Here is a 21,896-nt window from a genome sequence, read left to right as displayed (position 1 = left end):
CAACAAGCAAGTAAAGAGTACAGCAAAAGATGCGGGTTTTTCTACCCATGCATGTTATGAGTGTTGACCAGGGGTTAAAGGGGAGCAGCAGAAGCACAGTATAGTGCCCTGAGGCAATCGCTCTGTGTCTTATTGATGTGTCTTTATCAGAGCTCATCACATGTTCATGGATGCCTTTGTCCCTTTGTCATTTTTATTAGAACTGGTAGCTGGAGCAAAGCAGGTAATGGAAAGCTGATGAGGGGAAAAATGAGATAGGGCAAAATGGAGAAAGTGCAGAAAAACACAAAGTTAGGATAAAAACTGGGGTTATAGGAAGCAGAAGAAAAAAAATTTAATTCAGGAATAAAAGTTTGATGAGGTTCAAAAGGAGAAAATGTAGGCTGCAGAGGAGAATATTGACAATGTCCTAGCTGTCTCTTTTTAGATGAGGTGTTGTCTTTAATGTAAATGTGAAGAAAGAAAATGCAGCAAGGACTAACTATGGAAAGTAAGAAAAGTTTAATAAATGCAACTTCTAGGCAGGGAATCAGGCAGGAAATGGGTGTGAGTGAGATTTAGAACAGGAAATACGGCAGATAAGAGAATTGAGACCTTGTTTCCAGTATGAATTGTTTAGAAATAGGAGGGGTTGCCTCTGTTACCCTGAATTTTCATGACTTGGGTTTGTCATGTGTTGTATCAGTCAGTTTTCTCTGGCAAGTAACTGTAGTTCTGGCCTGTAGCAGATACCATTAGAAAAGGGTGTCCATTTAGGTTAGTTCAAAGTTAGTTTATTTTACTCAATATAAAATTCCCCTGAATTAGTTCTTCTTATGATGGACTGCTCATCATAACTGTGGCTGATGTATGGAGGCAAAAAAGAGATACTCCCCTGGTCTGAGGAAAGACCATTGTGTTTAAGAGAAATAACTCAGAAGAATTCAGAAGAATTCCTCGTAGTACAAAATTACCTACGTATTTCAGCTGAGATTGGTGTCCTCCTGAGTAACATGCTATTTGCGTAGTGGATCTGCAGGTTAGGCCTGCTCAGACAGTAGCATGTTTGTGCACTTTACATTACCAAAACACTTTCTAAGTTTTACAGTTATGAGTCAGCGTTGACATACTCACTTTTTACGTTTTTCCTCACCCCTGACCCATTTCAAGTTTGTATATACTTTTGCCTGGCTCACACAATGTGGAGAGCCATAAAATTCCAAATTGCATACAACGAGCGCCAATTTCACATGCGCGCAAACACATACGCAGAGGTCTCCGTGCATTTGTGGGACTGGAGCGCAGCCCCTTATACGATGTTTGCATTGGTTAAACACTACAAATATTACTTAATTGATACGCGTTTAATGCTTGCTAAGACAGTTGTTATTGAGGGCGTAATTTCTACTGACACCTCTGGGAGTTTTAAGCCCAGACAAGGGCTGGAAGATCAGTCTTTACTCTGCATTTTCTTGCTGTGTGTATTACCAACAGCTGAAGCTTTTCAAGGACTTTTGTTTTTAGCCGCAGGCATAAATGTATGTGCATAGGTCATTCGATATGACACATACGGATTAAACCTTGAAAATCTTTCCAAGCTGGGTGAAAATAAGACCAACAGAATTTTTGGTAAGAGATTTGCCTTAATTGGAAAGGCTTAAAATAAATGATCATATGATTAAAAAAAGCACGGATTGCCTGCTATTTGTTGTAACCCCTATTTCTGTAATGCCTCTGTAGCCAGAGAAGCAGCTGTTCATTGCTGACATTCTCCCTGCCAGGCATTCCAACTCTCTGAGGTAATGGGCTACAAGCATACGGGCCTTCGCTTTAATTCTTTCAGCGTATCCTTCCGCATGGATCGGGAGAGGGGAACGCCTCCAGGGAAAGAAATTAAATGCACACACAGAGAGGCACACAGAGACGGGTGATTTGAAAATATTCCCAAGAACGCAATTTGCGCTCATGCCGCGCAGCGTCACGTGAAGGAGGCTGCCCGAAGAGCCGGCTGGCACAGGTTTATTTTGTTGCAATATTTTCTTCCACCCCCAGCTCTTTACCCAGTGGAATGATACCCAGAGCAAGTTTTTTGAGACAGGAAGTGAGGAATGTTTTCACTATGAGTGATCTGAGAAGAAGGTGGGTTAGCCGAGATAGCAGCTGTTTCGGACAAGAGCAACACAGTAAGTCAGTTCCTGAGGAATACAGATGAGATGGCTCCGGGAGAAAAAGTCTTGGAGCGCTGTGGGTTTTTTTCAGCTACACGTATGTGAAAGGAGACTCGGTGTCTTTGGATCGCTGCACAAGGTAAGGGGAAAAGAGCAGGCACAGTCAAAGAATACCCGGTGATCTCCTCTGCTGTATACTGTAAGATTGAGGAGTTTCACGCGTTTGCTTTTTGAAAAGTAAAGGCTGTAGAACTGTGGTTCTGGAGGTAGGGGAGGTGTGGGTTGTGCACTTATTGCTGCTCTTTCAGTCCAAGAGTCATGTCAAAGATTAACTGGTAAAACAAGGGGAGGGTGGACTATTCTAATTCTTTTGGCTCCCCAAATATTTCTGAAACAAATATATGTATTTTAAGCATTTGAAACAATACAAACCCTTTTTCACCATCATATATTGCAGTTTGATTTCGCACGCTGTCATTCATGCAGGCTGTTTAAAAAATTTCCCTAAAGTAAAATGCTAACTATTGAGGGGGGAGTGGGAGGTGTAGGTAAAGGGGAAAGATACCACAGCGCTCAGTAATCGTGCGTCAGTCACAGCCATGTTGCCGAAATTCTGATACAACATTTTTGAAACTACGTGTTTGTGTTGAAATATAAATGTACAAAGTTTGGCCACTAAAGACATTTCTAGCTGTTGCGTGAAAAATCCAGGCATGATAAATAAACGCTTGTTATTGTAGAGGTCGTCAATTGGATTTGCAACTCTTGGCGGTATGTAGTTCCTTTTGGCTAAAGTAGCTTTTTAACAACGCAGATGTGTCCAAATGTAAAGTAGTGCAGAAGGCAAATACGCAAGCACCCAGCATTGCAGAATGCACAGCTGCTGAATAAAAACAGCACAGCTGTGTTTGCAAGAAGTACACATGGCTAGCAGTAGACGTTACTGAATGATACCTCAGTGTTATTCGTCAAACTTGCCTTTATTCTACAATATGTCAGGAATTTTTTTTTTTTTTTAGTTGATCTTTTATGACACGGACTGGAAATTACTTACTTAAGTTTTTGATATTATAAATGTGTTTCAGAAGTAAGGAAGATTATGTCAGACATACACTGAGATAGAATGAAATCGGTTAGCGTAAATGCTCAGTAGAGCAATAAATGCAAACAACAGATCATAACCTGAACACGCTCCTGGCACGTTCTGAAAATTCTGCTCTAAACTAACTTCCTATGCTTGCATGGCTACCTGCCTGCACAGTGAAATAACTGAAAGTCTGTGATTGCCTAATGTCAGCATTAGATGGTTTGGAAATTTCACCTGTCAGGTCAGCCTCTGGTTAGTGATTTTTAAATTTATTTTTTCCATGCCCTTAGAATACTTTTCTAAGGGCCTGTTGGGGGCATAAAAGTTTGAAAGTCTTTCATATTCAGTGGTACTACATAAAAACTGAGAATAAAACAGCACTGCACTTCTGACTGCAGCTTTCAAAAAGATGAGTAAGTTGGTTTCTCTCACTGCTGTAGCACCGAAGAAAGTGCCTAACTGTGTAAAGAATGTATTGGAAAATGGGCCCCGGGGACGTGAGCTGAGGTCAGTCAGTCAAAAGTTGCTCTGCCAGGAATAAACCCAGTGTGAGATTCTGCTGGCAGTGGGCAGGAAACTAAAAGCTTCTGTCTGTAGAGCATTCCCTGCGTGCTGCTCCAGGGGGGCAGGATTTGGAGGATCAAAGTGCAGAGCGAGTAATAAAGTGAGGAGTCCCTGTGTATCCCCAAATTTTTCAGGGAACCTGTTGCTATCAGTTATTATTTATTCTGCAGCTGCACCCACAAATAAATTAGTTGGTGTTCGGGTCAGGGTTTTTTTGATTCAGTTAAGATTTCAGGGGGTATCTGTTGAGGATGGGGATTGTGTAGGATGGTAGAACTGCTTCCAGATTATTAGAAAAGCAGTCATGAATTATGCTTGTGGTCATTCTTTGGAGTAGGGTTGCAAAGATGTCATTGAGGAAAAATGCCATGCTGCCTCCGGTTTCTCCCCGTTTTAGGCCTTTAGCGTCTTTCCGCCTCCCTTTCTTCTTTGCCGTGCTGCTTACAAGGGAGTAGGGAGTCTGATACGAGGTTTTCAACTTAAAGAGTTTGTGGTTATCCTGAATAAGATTCAGTTTCTAGGTATGTATATAAATGTACAAGTAGCAAGTGGCTATTTGTTTATAGCTATAACCTTTGAGTTTAAAAACAGGTGTGCTAGGAAGAATACTTCTTCCGATTCTCCTACTCCAAATAAATGAACGTCTTTGTGTTATTCCTGTCCCGCTAAGAGCCTTCAGAAATCAAATTATGCCTTTCCCAGTGTGCTCCTAATACATAGCAGCCGGAAAAAAAAGTAGGTGCCTGTTTTCTTTCCCCTTTCAGGCGGTGGGGCGCTGCCACTAGAGGTCCGCAGGCAGAGCGCCCCACGCCAGCAGCAGCTTAACAATGAGAGGAAGAAGCCTGGCTCTCCCACGGGCGGCGCCGTGCGGCCCGGCCCGGCCTGGCCCACGGGCACGGCCCGGCGCGGCCCAGGGGCCCGGCCCGGCCCAGGGGCACGGCACGGCACGGCACGGGCCGCGGGCAGCGCGGGCCAGGGCGCGGCTGCCGGCTCGGCGCGGCGCGGGCAGGGCCAACGGCCGCCACGCGCACGGCGCTTGCTCCCTCCCGAGGGCGCGCGGGGGCCGCTGCCTGGGCCCGCACCAGCTCGGCTCGCGCCGCGGTGCGTCTCGGCCCTGTCCCGTCCGGTCCGGTCCCGCGTCGCCGTGAGGGAGGCGGGGCGGTGCGGTGCGGCCCCCCCCGCCCCCCGGAGGCGACGGCGGCGACTTCATCTCGCGTGTGTGAAGCGCTTTCGCCTCGGTGGTAGCCCCCGTGGCCAGCCTCGCCGTAGCGACCACCCTCAACAACACACGTATTTATACGGGTGGTGGTGGTGGGGGGAAGCCCTTTAGAGAATGTTTTTATTTTGCATGTCCTACTGAAAACCAGCACTATTAAAAGCGACAAATTTCCGAGGCTAGGGTGCGTGCGGTAGGAAAACGCTCGAAAGAGGAGAAAGGCGAAGCTTGTCTGTTACGGGGGTGACAGGAGAGGAGGCGGGAAGGTGTTTGCAAAAGGCGGGGAAATGGGTGACTACCTTTAGACGGGGAGTAGGTGTGTTTTTGAGGGAAAAATTGGAAAGTAAATGGTTCTCGGAATTCGCATACTCTCTGCGTGAGGCAGAGCGTAACCTGACACATCATACAGCAATCTAGCATAAGAAATATTGGTACAGCTAGCTGTAATTCAGGGAAAATTAGAGGAATTAGATTTTAATTGTCTGGTAGGAAATGGCTAAGGTGTGAGCTTTAATGCCTCTCTTCCTGCCTTTCTTTTTTTTTCCTTAATCGTTTATGGAGCTTGGTTTTGTGTTTAATCCAACACGTAGCGGCTGAGGCTGCACGCCGCTCTGAAAAACAAGCCAGATTGCTGGTTTTGCTCGTAAAGAAAATGGCTTTGTTCAGTATTTGGAAATACCTTAGGCAACTCGGACTTTGTAGAGGTATTTCATTTAAATACTGGTTCAGTTTAGAAATACTTATTTTAAGACATTGCAGCCACATTTGATTAAAACTCATTATTCACTTGCGAGTTTAAAAAAAAACTTGCCAAAGAGCAGTGTCATCTGTGGAAAGACCAGAAACTCTGGTGCTTATTTCATTATTTGAATGCATAACAGCTCTGCATTTTGGAAAAGTACACTGATTATTTATACTTAGAAAAAATACACGTTATTTTTCCCATGTTACCATTCCCCTTTCAGTCAAAGTAGTTCTGATTCTTGTATTTATTCTCTTTCTTTTGCTCCTCACTAGGATTCCAGTGGATGCCCCTTTTACTTGTCTCCTGGTGGAAAACTTGCTTGTCTTTAATGGATACTGCTGCTGCTGGTTGATCTCTGGAGACTTTACATCTTCTTACCTTTTGAGAGGAGATAGCTACTTGTCCCCTGTCAAGGTCCCAGTGGAAGTAGCTTTCTATCAGTGACCATCTGTGGGGGGAAAAAGAAGATGCCTCTACCTTTTGGGTTAAAATTGAAACGAACTCGACGTTACACAGTATCCAGCAAGAGTTGCTTGGTGGCTCGTATCCAGCTGCTCAACAATGAATTCGTGGAGTTCACGCTGTCGGTGGAAAGCACGGGCCAGGAAAGTCTGGAAGCAGTGGCTCAGAGGCTTGAATTGCGGGAGGTAAGTGAACTGTCGAGCGAAGGCGTGATTTTTGTCTCTGGTGCTAGATGACCTGCGTGGTGAATCCTTACCATTTGGGGCAATCAGTTTATTTACTGGACCATCTATCCTGTGTCCCCCTTGTTTCTTCAGCTTCTGGTCTTGATGGGGACTTGGATTGCTCCAAAACAGTTGCAAAATTTACATTACAGAGCTAGGGAATGCCCAAGGGGAAGACATGAGAGAATTGGCAGTGAATAGACACTTAGAGTGATAAACAAAGCGACAATGCTGAAAATGCTGTTTAAAAAACCCACAAAGCAACAAAAAAATTTTTCTGCCTAAGCAAACGTGGTTAAGAATTACTGCAAGACTTGAGACAACTGATAGCTAAGGATATGAAAGAGATCGTTATTTGTGTGTGTGTATTTTTTTTCCTGATGGATTAGTGCTGTGGAAAGAACCTAAAGCACAAAATGTGATAAGTGTACCAGTGACCAACTATTTGTATTGCTTGTTCAAATACCACAAACATGTTTGCAGACACTGTCTTAGAGCAAGCATGTAGTCATTTAGAGCGAGTGCTGGCCTCATGAGGAAACATGGTTTGCACTAGTTGAATCTGTATATATCTGTGTAACCTGCCTTTTTCCCCCAAAATTCCTTACTTGATATTTTGAAGAATCCTTTTGCAACTGAAATTTACTCTTCTCCCACAGATATAGTGATTATTCATACATCTCTGTATTGAGTGAATGACTTCTGAAATGCTGAGCTGTGAAATGTTTGTAGAAATTTACGTAGATTACCAACATATGAACCAATGTCTTGTTTTATAATTTTGTTGAACACAGGTGGATTTGGTTGCAGTAATTGAATGCTCTTGATCCTGTGTAAACTGACATTTCCCACTACAGTCTCAAAAGGTTTAGTTAATTTTGTAGTCATTAAACTGTGCCAGCATGTGCACTTTTGGGCTGCACGAGAGAGAAAACTTGTAATAAAAATTTAGAGTTGCTAACACTGTTCTGAAAAAGTTGCTTTTGCTCTGTTATGTGGTCTGCCATATAAGGATGTTTTGAATATGGGATTCAAATACAGGATGAAAACCCTAGACTTAGGTAACCAAAATAAGAGTAATCATGGAAATAATTGTTGTCTAATAACTGTGATTTTTTTGAAATGTCACATTTTCATTGTCAAGCAATGGCAACTGCTTATAACTTTGCTCAAATACTGAGCAAATACATTTAAGGCTCAATCCTGCAAACATCTATTACTGTACACAGCATGCATTACTGTAGGATTTCTCAGTAGGAAATGTTATATAAAGTCAGTTGTTTTCAGAAATATTTTTTTTTTTCTGCTTGGAGAATAATAAAGAAATGAAATAAATGTGAATCCATTAATCTCTAAGTGTTTCTTTACTGTGATTGTTTTCAATCCCAATATGCATTCTTGTAGATTCTCCAACTATTTTTTAGTGTACAGTTATTCTGGAAAAATGCAATTCTGTGCAACAGTATGACTTCTTTTTTTATCTTGCTCCTTCTAGCAAAGGGAGAATCTAATGACTCTTGTAGCCTTAGTGTTTACTTAGAACACATCAGATATCATATAGTTAGAATTCAGTTATTGTTGTGTGAATAGAGTTTGTCAATTTTATCTGTCCACTTTCAGATGTCACTTCTAAGTCAACAGAAGGTAAAGAATTTTCACTATATTTGGTTTGCAAAACACACAGGCTTTGTCTTCCTGAATGATGACTGCTGGCTTTTATTGAACTAGTCACAGAGTGTTGGAGATGCAGGTTTTTTCAGCTATTCTTCATTATCTCTTTCTTTGGAGCTACTCGTAAAAATCTGTTTAAAAAAAAAAAAAAGATGGCAATTCCCTCAATTAAGAGTCATATATCAGACTAAGGGAGTTGACAGTACGCTATTGAACTCTGAGCAGATTCCTTCAGTCATGCATTCTTGCATGGATTATTTTGGCAGGAAAATGTGTTGCAATAAAAGGAAATGGAAAATAGGGATATAAATTACTTTCCAGAGCTTGCATTCAAAAAATGCTGTTCTGCCTTTAAATAGTCAGATTTGCCAAGCAGATACTGGATTATTCCTGACTGCTTGCTTAGTAGAAAGTTTTCAGAAAGAAAAATTTGCTCAGCACTTTGCTTAAATCTGCAAGAACAACATTAGTCCCTGCTACTGTAAAATACTCAGTACTTTCTATAAGATGTTGCATGTTGTTAATGCACTAAGCACCCTTAAGGCATGAGTGTGAATTCAGAGTGAAAGTATGACTGTTCATTTGAATACTGAGACTTAATGCAGTTATGAAAACCAAGGCATCAGTTTTGGATTGCTGTATATGGGCTATGCAGTTACGACATGCAGTTCTCATGCACCTTCCAAATAGTTTATTGCAGAAGGTATGAGGGCAATCTCTACCTTCTTACACATTGAATGGTAAAATTTGTAAACACCTCTTTCTCTCTGGTGTAGTCTGCAATTACTGAATTTGGACAGGGAATTGAACGGCTTATTTTTAATGCTGTGCCATCTTTTAAGATACTTGTTTTAACAGATCTTTATGTAAATGAGTAGTCTTCAAATTATGCTTTGGGTGGCTAAACACTGTTTTTCTTTTGATTTTCCAATTAGTACTTCTCAATTTCCAAGTTTTATACTAGTAAGGACACATAATTAGGGTTTAGAAAGTTTTAAGTACATTGACAATTTTATTTTTTACTGAATGGTAGACTTTGCAGAAAAGTGAAATGAATGCATTAAGCTAAGAACAACATCTTCTGGTATTCCCAGAATGTGACTCATCAGCAATAGGTATGTAATCCAGCTCTCTGGAACTGAGGAACTGGGAAAAGAAGCCAAAGGGAACAGGGAACGTAAGTTACTTAGCCTTTGTAGCGCAGCCTGTCTTTTATCCTGTGAGAGGACTATAACTAAACTTGATTTATGCGAAAAGCTGTATTTGTTGCGGAAAACCATTCTGGAATTACAAGTTTTGAAAAACTGCTGAGAGCTCTGATTGTTAACTACCTTAAAAAGTATGTGCAACACTGCTCATCTCGCACCTAGGGCATTAGTATACAAATTAAATACTTGAAAATACAGAATTTTTTTTTAAATGTTAATACAGCTAGATATCTATAGTATGTTTGGCAGGAGATGTTACAACACATTTACCTCTCTTGCTGGATCTCCTTTTATTTCTGTTTTCTAATAACACTTCTAAACCAGAAAGAAGGGGCAAATTTCTGCTACTGTGTACAAGCAGAGTCTGACTTAACTGCAGATACATGGTAGAGATTTGGGCCCAAGTACAACAACTAATGGTAAGGAACTTCTGTGGAGAGTATGTGTTGTGCATATGCAAGTTCCTGTGTTTGTTTTGGACGTGAATAGGAAAGAAGGAATCAAGGTTATCCGGATCCTGAATAACTTTGAAGTTCTGAAACAGTGCTTCAGAAATGCTTGAGCTATGCTGTAAAACTTTGCTCTGAAATCTAAAATATCAGGTCTTGTTTGGAGAAAACACAAAAAAATACCTTTAATTCAGTGTGGTGGTTTTGTAAATGTGTGTTTTGCATATGTAAAGAGTGTTTTTAAAATAAGACCAAGTGCAACCATAAATATTCTTACATATATATGTACCAGTAAACATATTGACTGGCAAATAAAAGTTGGGCCAAGTCATGACAGAGGGGTCACTAACATATTATGTTTATGCCTTGTATCAAAGTCTGACAAAATTTTAGCTAATGCTTGGAGAAATAAGAGGAGAAGCAGTGCTCATAGTTGAACTGCTATGGTCTCTCTGAACCACATCTTCCTTAAAATTAGGAAAGGAGAAATTGTCATGGAGGAATGTATATAAAAATGCAGACCTTCAGTGTGTAATCTAATTAATTTAAAAGATACTACTTCATTGAAAACCAAACTTGACTCCATCTAAAATATAGATTAATTCTAAGTGTGCTCTAATTGTAATTTAGGAACCAAGATAAACTGAAGGACAGAGCAGTCAGCCAAAAATCAATAATTGCCTCAGTGCAATTATTGTACTTCCTCCTTTTTCTGAAGAGAAAAAAGCAATACATTCAGGTATAGGATTTGCACTCAGTCTTATTATGCTGAGCAGCACAAACCTTAATGGTTTTTGCATGAAGGCAGTAGTGGCAATTAGGAAGCCTTGCCCTTGATTTCTTTAGCTTTTTTTATAAAGTTAGGTCAGAATTTGAATATACTACGTATTTGTATTTTTTCAGTCACAATGTCTGTGAATTGCTGTACAGTTTTATAATTTTGACAGGTTTTCTTTACTTCTGAAGCAAATACATTAGTTTATCGTTTAGTATTTTTAGACTACTTTGAAATTTTGCTTTTCCCTGTTGTAAAGCAGTCAGAATTTAGGCCTCTGATGAATGGGAACAGGATATGCCTTTTAATGTCTGTACTGTGTAAGGTGTGAGTCAAAAGCAGATATGTGAGTCTATTCTTCTCGGAGCCTTGGACAGTGGTGGGAAAAAGTAACATGATTAAAAAAAAAAAAGTATGTTTCTACATTTCTTGGTCATGTTGATAACTGACCTGTTTCTGCAAGAGGTTAAAATGTGTCTTGGATATAATGTCTTCTATGCACTATGAAAGTGTTGCTCTTTAGCTTGTAAATTAGCCAGTTTACCTTTGTCTAGTGTACTGATGAGTAGAATCTGCCTTGCCTGTCAGAAGACCGTTTATTCAAGATATTTGAAGGATGTAAAACACAGTGTATTGTGATTCGTGCAATGTTTTAATTTGAGTAGATTAGAATATGTCAGATTACCTTGCAAAGTATTGATTTTGTTTGTTTATTTTTTATACCCGCTGTTTTGCTTCAAGCTACAGTTGGCAGTTGCTTTGTTTAAATAGCATTTGTGAAACACATACTGGAGTAGTTAGGAGAACATAACTGTGTCTGGGTGGGTGTTGGAAAAAAGGTTTCCATGATGAAAGAACTAAGACTTAAGACTGACTTCTGTCTGTATTTGTGTAGCTACCCTGCTAAATACTCCCTCCTGTAGCTACAGTTGAAGATCTTGTCAGTACTAGAACAACAAAAATAGTATAAGTGAAAGTACCCTAAAGTGAGTAGCTTCAAGATGGGGAAAAGAGAAGGATTTTTATGAGGCTACCCAGCGGTCCTCCTTTTTCAGCAGGAAGAATTGGTCACGGTAGAATGTAGACAAGTGCAACTTTCCACTCTGGTGGCTGGTACGTGGCAAGACTTACTGTTTTTTTCTCCACCACTTCCAGAAAGTCTTGGATGTTGCACGCTGGCCAGTCCAGGCTGCTCCAAATCCTTTCTCTCCTAGAGATTGGGAAGATTTGTGGAGGAGGTTGTCTGCTGTGATAAGAGTGGAGTTTCTGGAGAATTTTCAGGGCCTCTCATCTCCTTCCATAGTTCTTAACATCGGGCGTAGGGTAAAGCTTTCACTTGGTATCTGGCAGTTGTACATAGTACAAGATTATTGACCCAGTTCTCCTGCATACAGTTTATTTAAACTGTGATATGCTGATGGCAGGAGCTGTTTTGTATCCAAGCATATAATAAAGCTAGACGCAGTGGAGCCCTTGGGCTAACTGGGATTTTATAAAGTCTGACTGCAGTGCTTATCCTTCAGTAGTGACGCAGTGGAGCCCTTGGGATAACGGATTTTATAAAGTCCGACTGCAGTGCTTATCCTTCAGTAATGAGAAGGTGTTTTCAGCACTCTGTTCAGGGAAGTCTTATGGCTTGTTTTATTTGTACGTACCAGTGTAAAAGAGGAAAAGTCTGAAAATATATTTTGATTGCATTCTTCTGTAAACCCTGTTATTATTTTCTTTTTTTTTTAATTTCTTGCCTCGCGTCTTAGGATGCTGATTCCTTAGGTCACTGTACCCTTGAGGCAGGTAACAGATCACATTAATTAACAATATATTAACAATTAGAAAACAATTCTCTTTTTCAGTCTGTTTGTAACCTGTGAGATATTCTGTAAGATTTGTAATACAGGATATGGAAATGAGCTGGGAAATACATAATTAAATACATAAGTTTGAAGTAAACGTTGAACACTGCTATGCCTCAGGGGAACATGTGGTAGAGTCTATTTGTCCTTTTGCTTCCATCCACAAAAAGTGGTTGGCTTTTTTTTTTCTTTGAGGTTTTATAGAGAATGGGGTTTTTTTTCTTTTTTCTGTGTGTGTTTTTTTTTTTTTTAAAGATGGCAGTAATATTGTTTCTCAAAATCCTAGGGACCATAACTTCTTCTTTATATTATATTGCCAAAAAATGGAAGGCAGTGTCAAGTTTGGAGATGCTGTTAAGCTCAAGTGAGAAGATTACACACATTTGATATCTGGCATATATGTTTGTCATTGATAGTCATTTGATAGTGTAAACTGTGTCCAAAATAGACCCTGAGATTCTATATTAAAACATTCTTTTTTTCTACTGCTAATCAGAATAACTGATATATACTAATGATGTTTAGATTAGAGCCAAAGTGGAATTATATTAGGGATGAGGCTGATCTATATTAAGGAAAATAAAATGAAATGCAGCACTTAGTTGTAGCCAACTAATGTCAGGCAGTTGGTACAAGGACTATGTCATTGATTCCATTTCAAATTATAAAACAGGTGAGGAACAGCAAAGTGTGCTCAATAGATGTGGAAACTGATGAGAATTTTAAGATTTAAAGCTCTGTTTTTAATGGGTTTGTAAAAGATAACACTTTAAAAAAAAAAAACAAAAAACCTGTGTTACTTAATTTACATCCAAGAATTTCTCAGTAAGCTGTTTCTCTTTTTCAGCACCAATGACATAGAATCACATAATAGTTTGAGTTGGAAGGGACCTCTGGGGGTTGCATGATCCCACCCTCTGCTCAGGAAGGCCAGCTTGGATCAGATGGCTCAGGGATTGCCTGGGTGAGTTTGAGTGCCTCCAAGGATAGAGGTTTGACACCTTTTTGGGCTACCTGTTCCAGTGTTTGGCTAGTCTTGTTGTGAAATTTTTTTCCTGATCTAATTGGAATTTCCCACATTGCAGCGGGTGTTCAGTGCTTCTCATACTTGCAGTGAGCACTTCCAAAAAGAGTCTGGCTCTGTCTTCTCTATACCCTGCTATTAAGCAATTGAAGTCCACAGCAGGATTTTACTTTGGTCTCTTCTTAAGACCGATCAGCCCCACTTCTCTGACTCTCATCATACATCATGCCAAAAGATATAATAGTCACCTACAGTCATGTAGTTTTGTGGCACTCGTACCTGACAAAGCTCCTCTGCTTAGCTTATGAAGTCTGGTTGACTTCATAGATGAAGTCACTCTATTCCCACCAACTTGTGAGCTGTAATACTGTGTTGGGCTTTTGGTACTTTTGCGTTCTTGATAACTCTTGAACTTTTATGCAAAAATGCTTACTATTCCTGTCTGTAGTGACAGAAAGCAGCTAGGTAGAAAGTAACTGTGCAGAAATTATATGTTCTTTTTATTTCTATTTGATTTTCTTCAAAGGGGTTGGGTCATGAATAAGTCACTAAAATAAATGAACCTCAAAGTAGTGTTAATCTTAACAGCTTAACATATTTTGAGAACTATGTCATGACATTCTTTTTAGAATTGGGTGTTGTCCTGAGCTGCTAATAATAAAATGTTTTAGCAATGAATAAAAATGGATTCTATTTTAATCAGTGTGAATATTCCAGCGTGCATAAGCTCCTCTGAAAACTCACAGGATCAAATTCTGCCCTTGAAGTCAAGTGAAAGGTTTGCATACAAGTCAGAAGACAGGCTTTGGTCCATAGCGTTTTGCTTGGCTTTCATTTTATTTTTGATAGTCCAGATCGGAGGAGTTTGTAAGGGAAAAATACCATGGCAGAAAAACCTTGTTTAAAGATATGCTGGATTCCAGAGAATATTTTAAAATACGGAAAAGTTTTTCTTAGTCTGTTGTGCCAGTAACTACTTGATTCTGTGTGTAGGCAAGAAAAAGTCGTCAGTGTTTTAAGGAAACAGACCAGTGCAAGTGATCATCGTGCCTTAAAAATAGGCTATACGTTCAATTTAGCCTTCAGGATGCAGAACCAGGAGTAACTTAGATCATGGGGTTTGAAACAGTGGCGGTGTTAACAGAAGTTTGTGCTTGTTCTTTCCTTACCTTTCTGTTACACATCTGTGCTTCTTTGAGGCTTAAATACACCAACGCTGTAGATGAAAGTTACTCAAACAGTTGCATTTTTAGTTGGTGTCCGAAAGTGTTTGTGTGGTATCTTTTATAGAAGTCTTTCATCTTTGTTGGCGTGCTTTTGTCGTTCTGTAGCTGTTACCCTTAGGTTTCAGCCTCTGCCTTGGCCTCTGCTCTCACGCAGAAGGCTGTGCTGTGTTTTGACATTTCAGATAGCACAGTTGATGCGGTTGGACCTATTGGGCAGGTGGGCTGGCCCAGCACAGTAGGCTTTCTTTTTCTGAGCTCTTCCTAGCAAGTGAGATCAAGTAGCTCATGGCATATAGTTCAACTTTAACTGTTATTTTTATTTTTTGGTCCTCTAATTTACTTACCATTTTGCATTTTATATACATTATATTTATAAGACTTGGAAGTTACAGGATGTCAGCATCACAGTCTGACTTTGGCTCCTGTGACTGTGCACATGGTGTTAACAGTCTTGTAATGAAAGAGAAATACAACTTTTTACATGCATTCCTTTCGTCATTCAGTCTGCAGGAAGGATTGAGGAGTAGTCATTCGGTACATTTTATCCTTTTCAGTGTGTGATGTTCTAGCGAACATAATGTTTCTTTCTTAATGGAGTTTGTGTGGTTATAATTCCTAATGTCTTATGGAATCTTGAGATACTGTCTTCTCAATATCCTTGTGGGGTGGCAGAGGTTACCTCACACTATATCTTATGGTTAGGGGACTGAAGCACAGAAATAAAAGCAAATGTTGTCTAAGGTATCAGCACACTTTGTGCACCAGGACTGAGAAATTTAGAAAACAGTGTTGTTTATAGTATTTGTATTCAGAGCCATATTCCTTTTGTCCTCTTGAAACTGGAAGTATTTATGACTATTTAAATTTGACTCTTGGTTTTCAGGATTCAGAAGTGAAAAGCACACGGTGCCCACCTGTGAAAAATTTGATTTGTAGGATTTGCTTTACACGAGAATTCTGTTTCTCTATGGTGATTTTTAAACTTTCCCAACCATTTAACTATTTTGTATATGTCAGCATTCTGCCTTTTCTCCACATATCTTCCACTATACTGAAAAAATGCTTTTTTCTTCTATAAACAGTTCTAATTCAATTTAATTTTTGTATTGCAGCCTGCCTTTTTATCAAATAGGACCAGAGTTGTCTTAGTTTGCAGAAGGGATCTTAATTAAGGTTAAATGGGCAGACTTAATCCTAACATTTTTTTTATCTTCTGAATACTGATTTTGCAATTGCAATTTTAATGTAGAGGATTTTTTTTTAAACATTGGGGGAAAAAACCCACCTATGAAAAAACCCACCAAAACCTATGAACAAGCACTTAAAACAGTGTTGATGCTAATTTAGAGAGGGGCAAAGAAGTACACTTTGCCAGTATGCAATACCAAAGGAACATTATGCCTTAGAATTGGCTCTAATTTCCCAGATAAAATGCTTTTATGGACTAGCTGGTTTTATTAATCTTATGCTACACCTTGACTTTTGTGCCCAAAATTACTTAATGATCTGTGCTGATATGGAGCATTGACTTCACTGCTGTCCTTGAAGTTTGGGATGTAGCATACCTGCCCATGCTGTGGTTGTTACATGCATAGTCAGCCTGTCAAACCTATAAGGGATAGCCAGAATCCCATGAAGATAGACTCTTCATCCTGTTTAAACTATAAACTAAGGAGATGTATGTATATGAATTTTCAGATGTGTATATAGGCAAGTTTTCACAGGAAAGTACTAAAGTGGCCTTTCTCTACTACCAGCTGTCACTCCCAATGAATTTCAAATCTGTGCTCCAAAGCATCAAAATGCTAGAGCTTCTGAGAAAACAACAGTTAATACTTTGTTTGATAGGTGGACAATTTTTCCAAGTCTAATTCACAGAAATTATTGATGTAAAAAATCATTATGATGAATAGTCCTTTGTTTTATAAAATTTCACCCTTAATAGCTTTATTTTGTATAAGTTAAAAACATCTGAAGATATATAAAGTGTTGGATTAAAGGTGTTGGTATTTCCACCATTTCTATATATAATAATGTGTATGTAGCAAGGACTTGGAGAATTTCCATGTAAATCCCTACATATGTAGTTGGTAATTCATAGCATTCCCCTGTCTCCCTCGGTCAATTAAAAAACTTGTAATTATGATTTCTATTTTTGCTATGATAATGACAGGAATATTTTCCAGTCCACATCTGTTTGCTGGTCCAGAACTGAATAAGTACTGCAGGAGCAGATTTTAATCAGTTTAAACATAGTGGAGAAATTTAAATTTGAATGAGTGGCTTTGCAGTGTGGATTTAGAACTATACTGTGGAGTGATAGAAAAATATTGTGGTCCAAATTCCTTCTCAGAAGAGATCTAATCAAAGTTAGATTGTGTTGCTAAAGATGTTGTCCAGTGGGATTTTGACATTCCAGGGATGGACATCCCTCAGCCTCTCGGGGCAATCTGTTCCAGTGCATACTGTATTTTGTGTTCTGGCTTGGTCAAGAGTTGCCTGCTCAGGCAAGGTAGCTTGCTGCTGTACCCGGTCATTTTCTTGCTCGTGGGATGAGCCATACACGTGCTTTAATGAGCTTGTCTTTGACTGACCAGCTGTCCTGTGCTCTTTTGTCCTTCAGCATCCCAAGTGAGCCTGCCTGCCAGTCCCCAGAGAAGCCATACTTTGCTCTCCTGCTGTACAATGTCATTTTCTATTTGCCCTCCTCACTTCCCTCAGCTTTCCTGTCACACATAAATGCTTACTGCTAACATCTGTGAGTTGCCACAACAGGGTCAGGGACTGTTTGCAAATAAAGAGTAGGCTTGGTAATATTTTTGGTGGAGGACCTTATGTACGTGGATTGCTTATCTGGAAGTAATGTCTGCTTTTGATATTAAATGTCTCTCTGGTTCTCTTTAAGTTTTCAGTAACGCATAGCCTTTAAAACTTTTATTTCTAAGTAGCATGACTTTCATACAATATATTTTATCTAATACCGCAATATTAACTTTTTTTCATCATTGAAATGCCTCTTTTGCAGATTACATATTTCAGTCTGTGGTATTATAATAAGCAGAATCAGCGCAGATGGGTAGATTTGGACAAGCCTCTGAAAAAGCAGCTGGACAAATATGCCTTGGAGCCAACTGTGTATTTTGGAGTAGTGTTCTATGTGCCTACTGTTTCTCAGCTTCAGCAGGAGATTACCAGGTAAGCTTCATACATGGCTCTGTAATTTTGCTTTCAGCATTCTGAAATGTATGGTTTATTTAAAAATTGTCTGCTTTCCTCTCCCCCACCTCTATAGAAATGGAAATTATTATTTTAGGCAGAACTTGTGATCAAACTGTATTTATTTCCCTTTCAAATATTTGAAATATGTGATAAACTAAGCAAACAACTAACTTTTTGGTGATCTTAGGAATCTGTTCAAACCTGTTTTCAGTAATAGGCATGCTTGCATGGTCAGACTTGTAATTGTTTTAGTCCCTTCATGTTTGTCTCTCTCTTTTTTTGTTTTGAAGAGCCATATGTTGCTTTTGGGGACATCCATCCTGCACAAAGCACATGCAGATTTTATTAAGCTATGCTTTCCTTTATTTTGCTTTCAGTACTTTCTGTACTTTCAGTACAATACATTGGCAAACTACAGGCTAAGCTTCAGCTTGTGATATTTTTGTGTATCACTGGGCAATGAAGATGGATGTTAGCTTTGATGTTGTATATCCGTTTCTACTGTGAATCTGGGGAATGTCACACTGAGTGGTGGTGAATGGGGAAAAGTAAAACTGAGCATATATACTGGCCAGTTATTCCTATGGGCCTATACATTGGTCTCTGGTGTCTTAATGTGTATAGTTGTTCTGATTTAATTATTATTTTTAACAGGCAAATGAGTACAAAACTAGTAACTGGATTACAAACATGTATTTGTTATTTCAGAAATATGTGTTTGCATTAATTAACCCCTTTAAGCTGGTAACTTTAAGTTGGTCCTGCTTTGAGTGGGGAGATGAACCAGATGATCACTTGGAGGTCCTTTCCAGCTCAATTTATTCTGTGGTTATATGAAACTGTCTTTAATACTCTGGTGCTAAAATACCTTGCCAGAGACCTTTCCCACTAATTGTGGTGTGAAAGGTTTTCAGGGAGATAAGCCTCTTGGTGCAGGCACTGGTGCCGTAATGTATTGCTCAGTGCCTGGCAGCTTTAGGTTTTGGGTTTTGTGTAATTTCTGCAAGATTATTTCTGAAAACTCTGAAGTTTTGGGCTGTTTCTCAGCAATTTTACTGGCTTAAAAAGTCATTCTAGCAGTCTTTCTTTTTTCTTTTTTTAATAAATCTTTGGTTCAGACTCTGTGCTTGTTGGTGTACTAGGATGCATTAGTGTAAGATAAATGTCATGGTATTGCATTGAATAGCTAAATTGCCTGAAAACCTTAAATATTCTTCTCTGGCATTTGTTTAAAGAATGTGATGTTTATGCTGGAGCTTTAACAGCAATTTTGCTGTGTGCTGCCACATAGAAAGCAGGAAATTATGCGCCAACCTTATACTCAAGTCCTAGAGGATGGTACTTGCTTTGATGTACCATAGTGAGACTCTGGATTAGGTTCAGATATCTGTGGATTTTTTTCATGCCTTTCCAATATAAATGAGATTGAGTGTGTTTAAGCAAATTATATGTTTAAAGTATACCGGGAAATGGAAATGTCATAGACAAAAGAGATGGTATTTGTACTATCACGAGGTAGTGTCAAGATTCTTCGTCTTTATGTTTACTTTTAATAGTAGTTCTGTGGAAAGAGCTTACGTTCTGCTGCTTGACTGGGAAGATTTATTTTCCCAAATGCCTTGATAAGTGGTGGCTTTTTCCTTTCCTTTTTTTTAAGGCCTGGGTTTAGTCCTAGCTGTTCTTGTGTGTGTTGTTTAAGGGTGTTATCTACTGTCACATGGCATACAGCTTTTCTGTAGTAGGATCCAGAATAGTCTAAACAATATTTATAAAATGTCACTGTATTTAACAGGCTGCTAAATAATGAGGGAAGGGAGCCGTCTTAGCCTGATGAAAATGTGTGAAGTTTACCTGACCTTTCTAATCACTGAATGAATTGCAGCACATGCTTCCATGTTCTCAGTATTAAAGCCTTACTTCACAAGAGTTAACATACAATATGAGGAAGTTAAGAAGCTTTTAAAATTAGACTTACAGAAGACAAATGTCCTTCTTGGCAGTCTGTGTAGCTATAATGGCATTTTTGAGTTTTGAGGTGTTTTGGGCTCAAGATAGGGTGTTCCATGGATAGCTGAAAGGGGCAGGAGGATTCAAGAAAATAGTGATTCAGACTGTGGACAAATGGTACAGCTGGTAGTGGTTGTATGTACAAGAGATGGCCCAGGAAAAGGTCAGATTAAGGGAAAAAAAATGGTGCCTTGAAAGTGAGAACAAAATGTGCTCAGAAGTTGTAATGCAGAAATGAAAGTCACTATTGTGATTGAAGGGATGTGCAATGTTAGATCCATTGGAAGAGAATGCAGCAATACAGCAACAGTGTACTGAACATTGTAAAGATGAGATAATACTAAGGAAGGAAGAGGTAAAAAAAAAATTGTGAGGGTGTGGCAGTAGATAGAAATCGTGGAGATTCTTTGTTTTAAGTGGTAGCAGTATTTTATTCTGCAGTATGTGAAAGCTAAGGGAGGAGTTAACAAAGACCATGAAATAGTGGGTGCGAATGATGAAGACTACCCTCCACACAAACTGGAGAATAGGAGTAGGATTAGGAGAGGAATAGGAAATGCAGGCATATTCTTCTACATTCTCTGTAAGTTAAGAAACCCATGTTAGCTTTTTCTTTTTTTTCCCATGTAGGTATCAGTATTATTTGCAATTAAAGAAAGATATCTTGGAGGGCAACATTCCTTGCACACTGGAACAAGCAATACATCTGGCTGGTTTAGCTGTTCAGGGTAAGTGAAGCAATTGTGCCAATTAGCTAATGTTGCGTTAGAAACTTTGGTGATATATTTTCTATTGCATGTTTTCTGTTTATCACTCAGAGACCCAATTCAGTAAGTTATGAAAGGCTTGCTCCTTACAACTTTGTCATATTGGCTGAGGAAGGGGAACAGTGGGATCAGTGGCCTCAAACTTGCTGGTATTTCTTCGCAGTCTCAGAGGTGTACCTGGGTATCTAACATGTATTTTCAGCAGCTGGGTTTGAATTAGACATCGGAGTTCCTTTGGAGGCAAAGGCTTTAGTTGTCCGCTTACATCGACAGACCTTTCATCTGTTTCTGTAAATGAAGACTCTTTATTCTGACGTGGTAACAAGAGAGAGAGACATGTTTTAATAAATAAGCAAATTTGAAGGTACAGTAGTACTTGTATCTCCACTTTTTCTCCCAAATATCCTAACACCTAAGATTATTTCAAGTTGGAATGCAAGGCTGTTAACAATTCCTATGTTCAAATCGCCCCTGAAGACCCATTTCTGTGATACCTACCTGAAAACAGCTGCTTTAATTTTGCTAACTGGGGTCAGATGGGATAGAGTATACGCCAGACAAACACCAGTCCTAAGTCTGTCTGCACTGATCGTGTGTTCCCTGCTAACATGCTTGTTCAGTCTTAAATCTCTCAAAATAAAAGTTTTTAATGGCAACAGCTTTGTTTAGTGTGTTTGTATATTGCTTCACAGTGAATGCCACTCCAGTATATCTAACAGCAATTGTAAATCTGCCAAAATTGAAAGGGACTTAAAATCATTGGCAGTACATACAACTTAAGTTTTTTTGTCTTTTTTTAATTATACATGTTGGTAGTCTCACATTAAAGACAATGATTATGTTTTTTGAAAATGTTGTTACCAGCGGAGTGGGGTGAATTATATTAGTGCCCTGTTTGTATAACAGTGAATCTGTTTAATCCAAGCCAGGATTTAATGGTCTTCAACTGACAAAATCTTGCTTTGTTATTTTCATATCTTTGGACAGTGTAAATGTCTCTCTGCTCGGTGAGTTGTTTATAGAAATCTTTCAATATAATCCTCTTTCCAGATGGAAAATAGTTATCCTTTTAGCTTTCACATTCCTTTTTCAGTCTTGTATAAGAGAGAAACTGTATGTGTTGATAACACAGTGAAAAAACAACTCAGAAAAAAATGCAGGTTCTAAATTAATGTGCTCCGGTGACTGAAGTAGCTTATACTGGGTAGGTTAGTTAATTTTAGCTGGTGAACAAACAGAGGCAGTTGTTTGC

General features: G+C 39.1%; 1 protein-coding gene across 1 annotated transcript in view; it reads left to right on the top strand.

Moving 5' to 3' along the window:
- Positions 1-6,226: 6,226 nt before the first annotated feature.
- PTPN21 (protein tyrosine phosphatase non-receptor type 21) overlaps positions 6,227-21,896 on the top strand; it is a 40,434-nt gene continuing 24,764 nt past the window's right edge. The window contains exons 1-3 of the mRNA XM_075712511.1: positions 6,227-6,406; positions 17,677-17,846; positions 20,508-20,605. Coding sequence (XP_075568626.1) covers positions 6,227-6,406; positions 17,677-17,846; positions 20,508-20,605 — 448 coding nt within the window. The remainder of the gene's footprint in view (positions 6,407-17,676; positions 17,847-20,507; positions 20,606-21,896) is intronic.

This window comes from Pelecanus crispus, chromosome 6 (genome assembly GCF_030463565.1).
Source record: "Pelecanus crispus isolate bPelCri1 chromosome 6, bPelCri1.pri, whole genome shotgun sequence".
Classification (NCBI taxonomy): domain Eukaryota; kingdom Metazoa; phylum Chordata; class Aves; order Pelecaniformes; family Pelecanidae; genus Pelecanus; species Pelecanus crispus.
The sequence above is the reverse complement of the archived record's forward strand: the minus strand, read 5'-3'. Positions and strand labels throughout refer to the sequence as shown.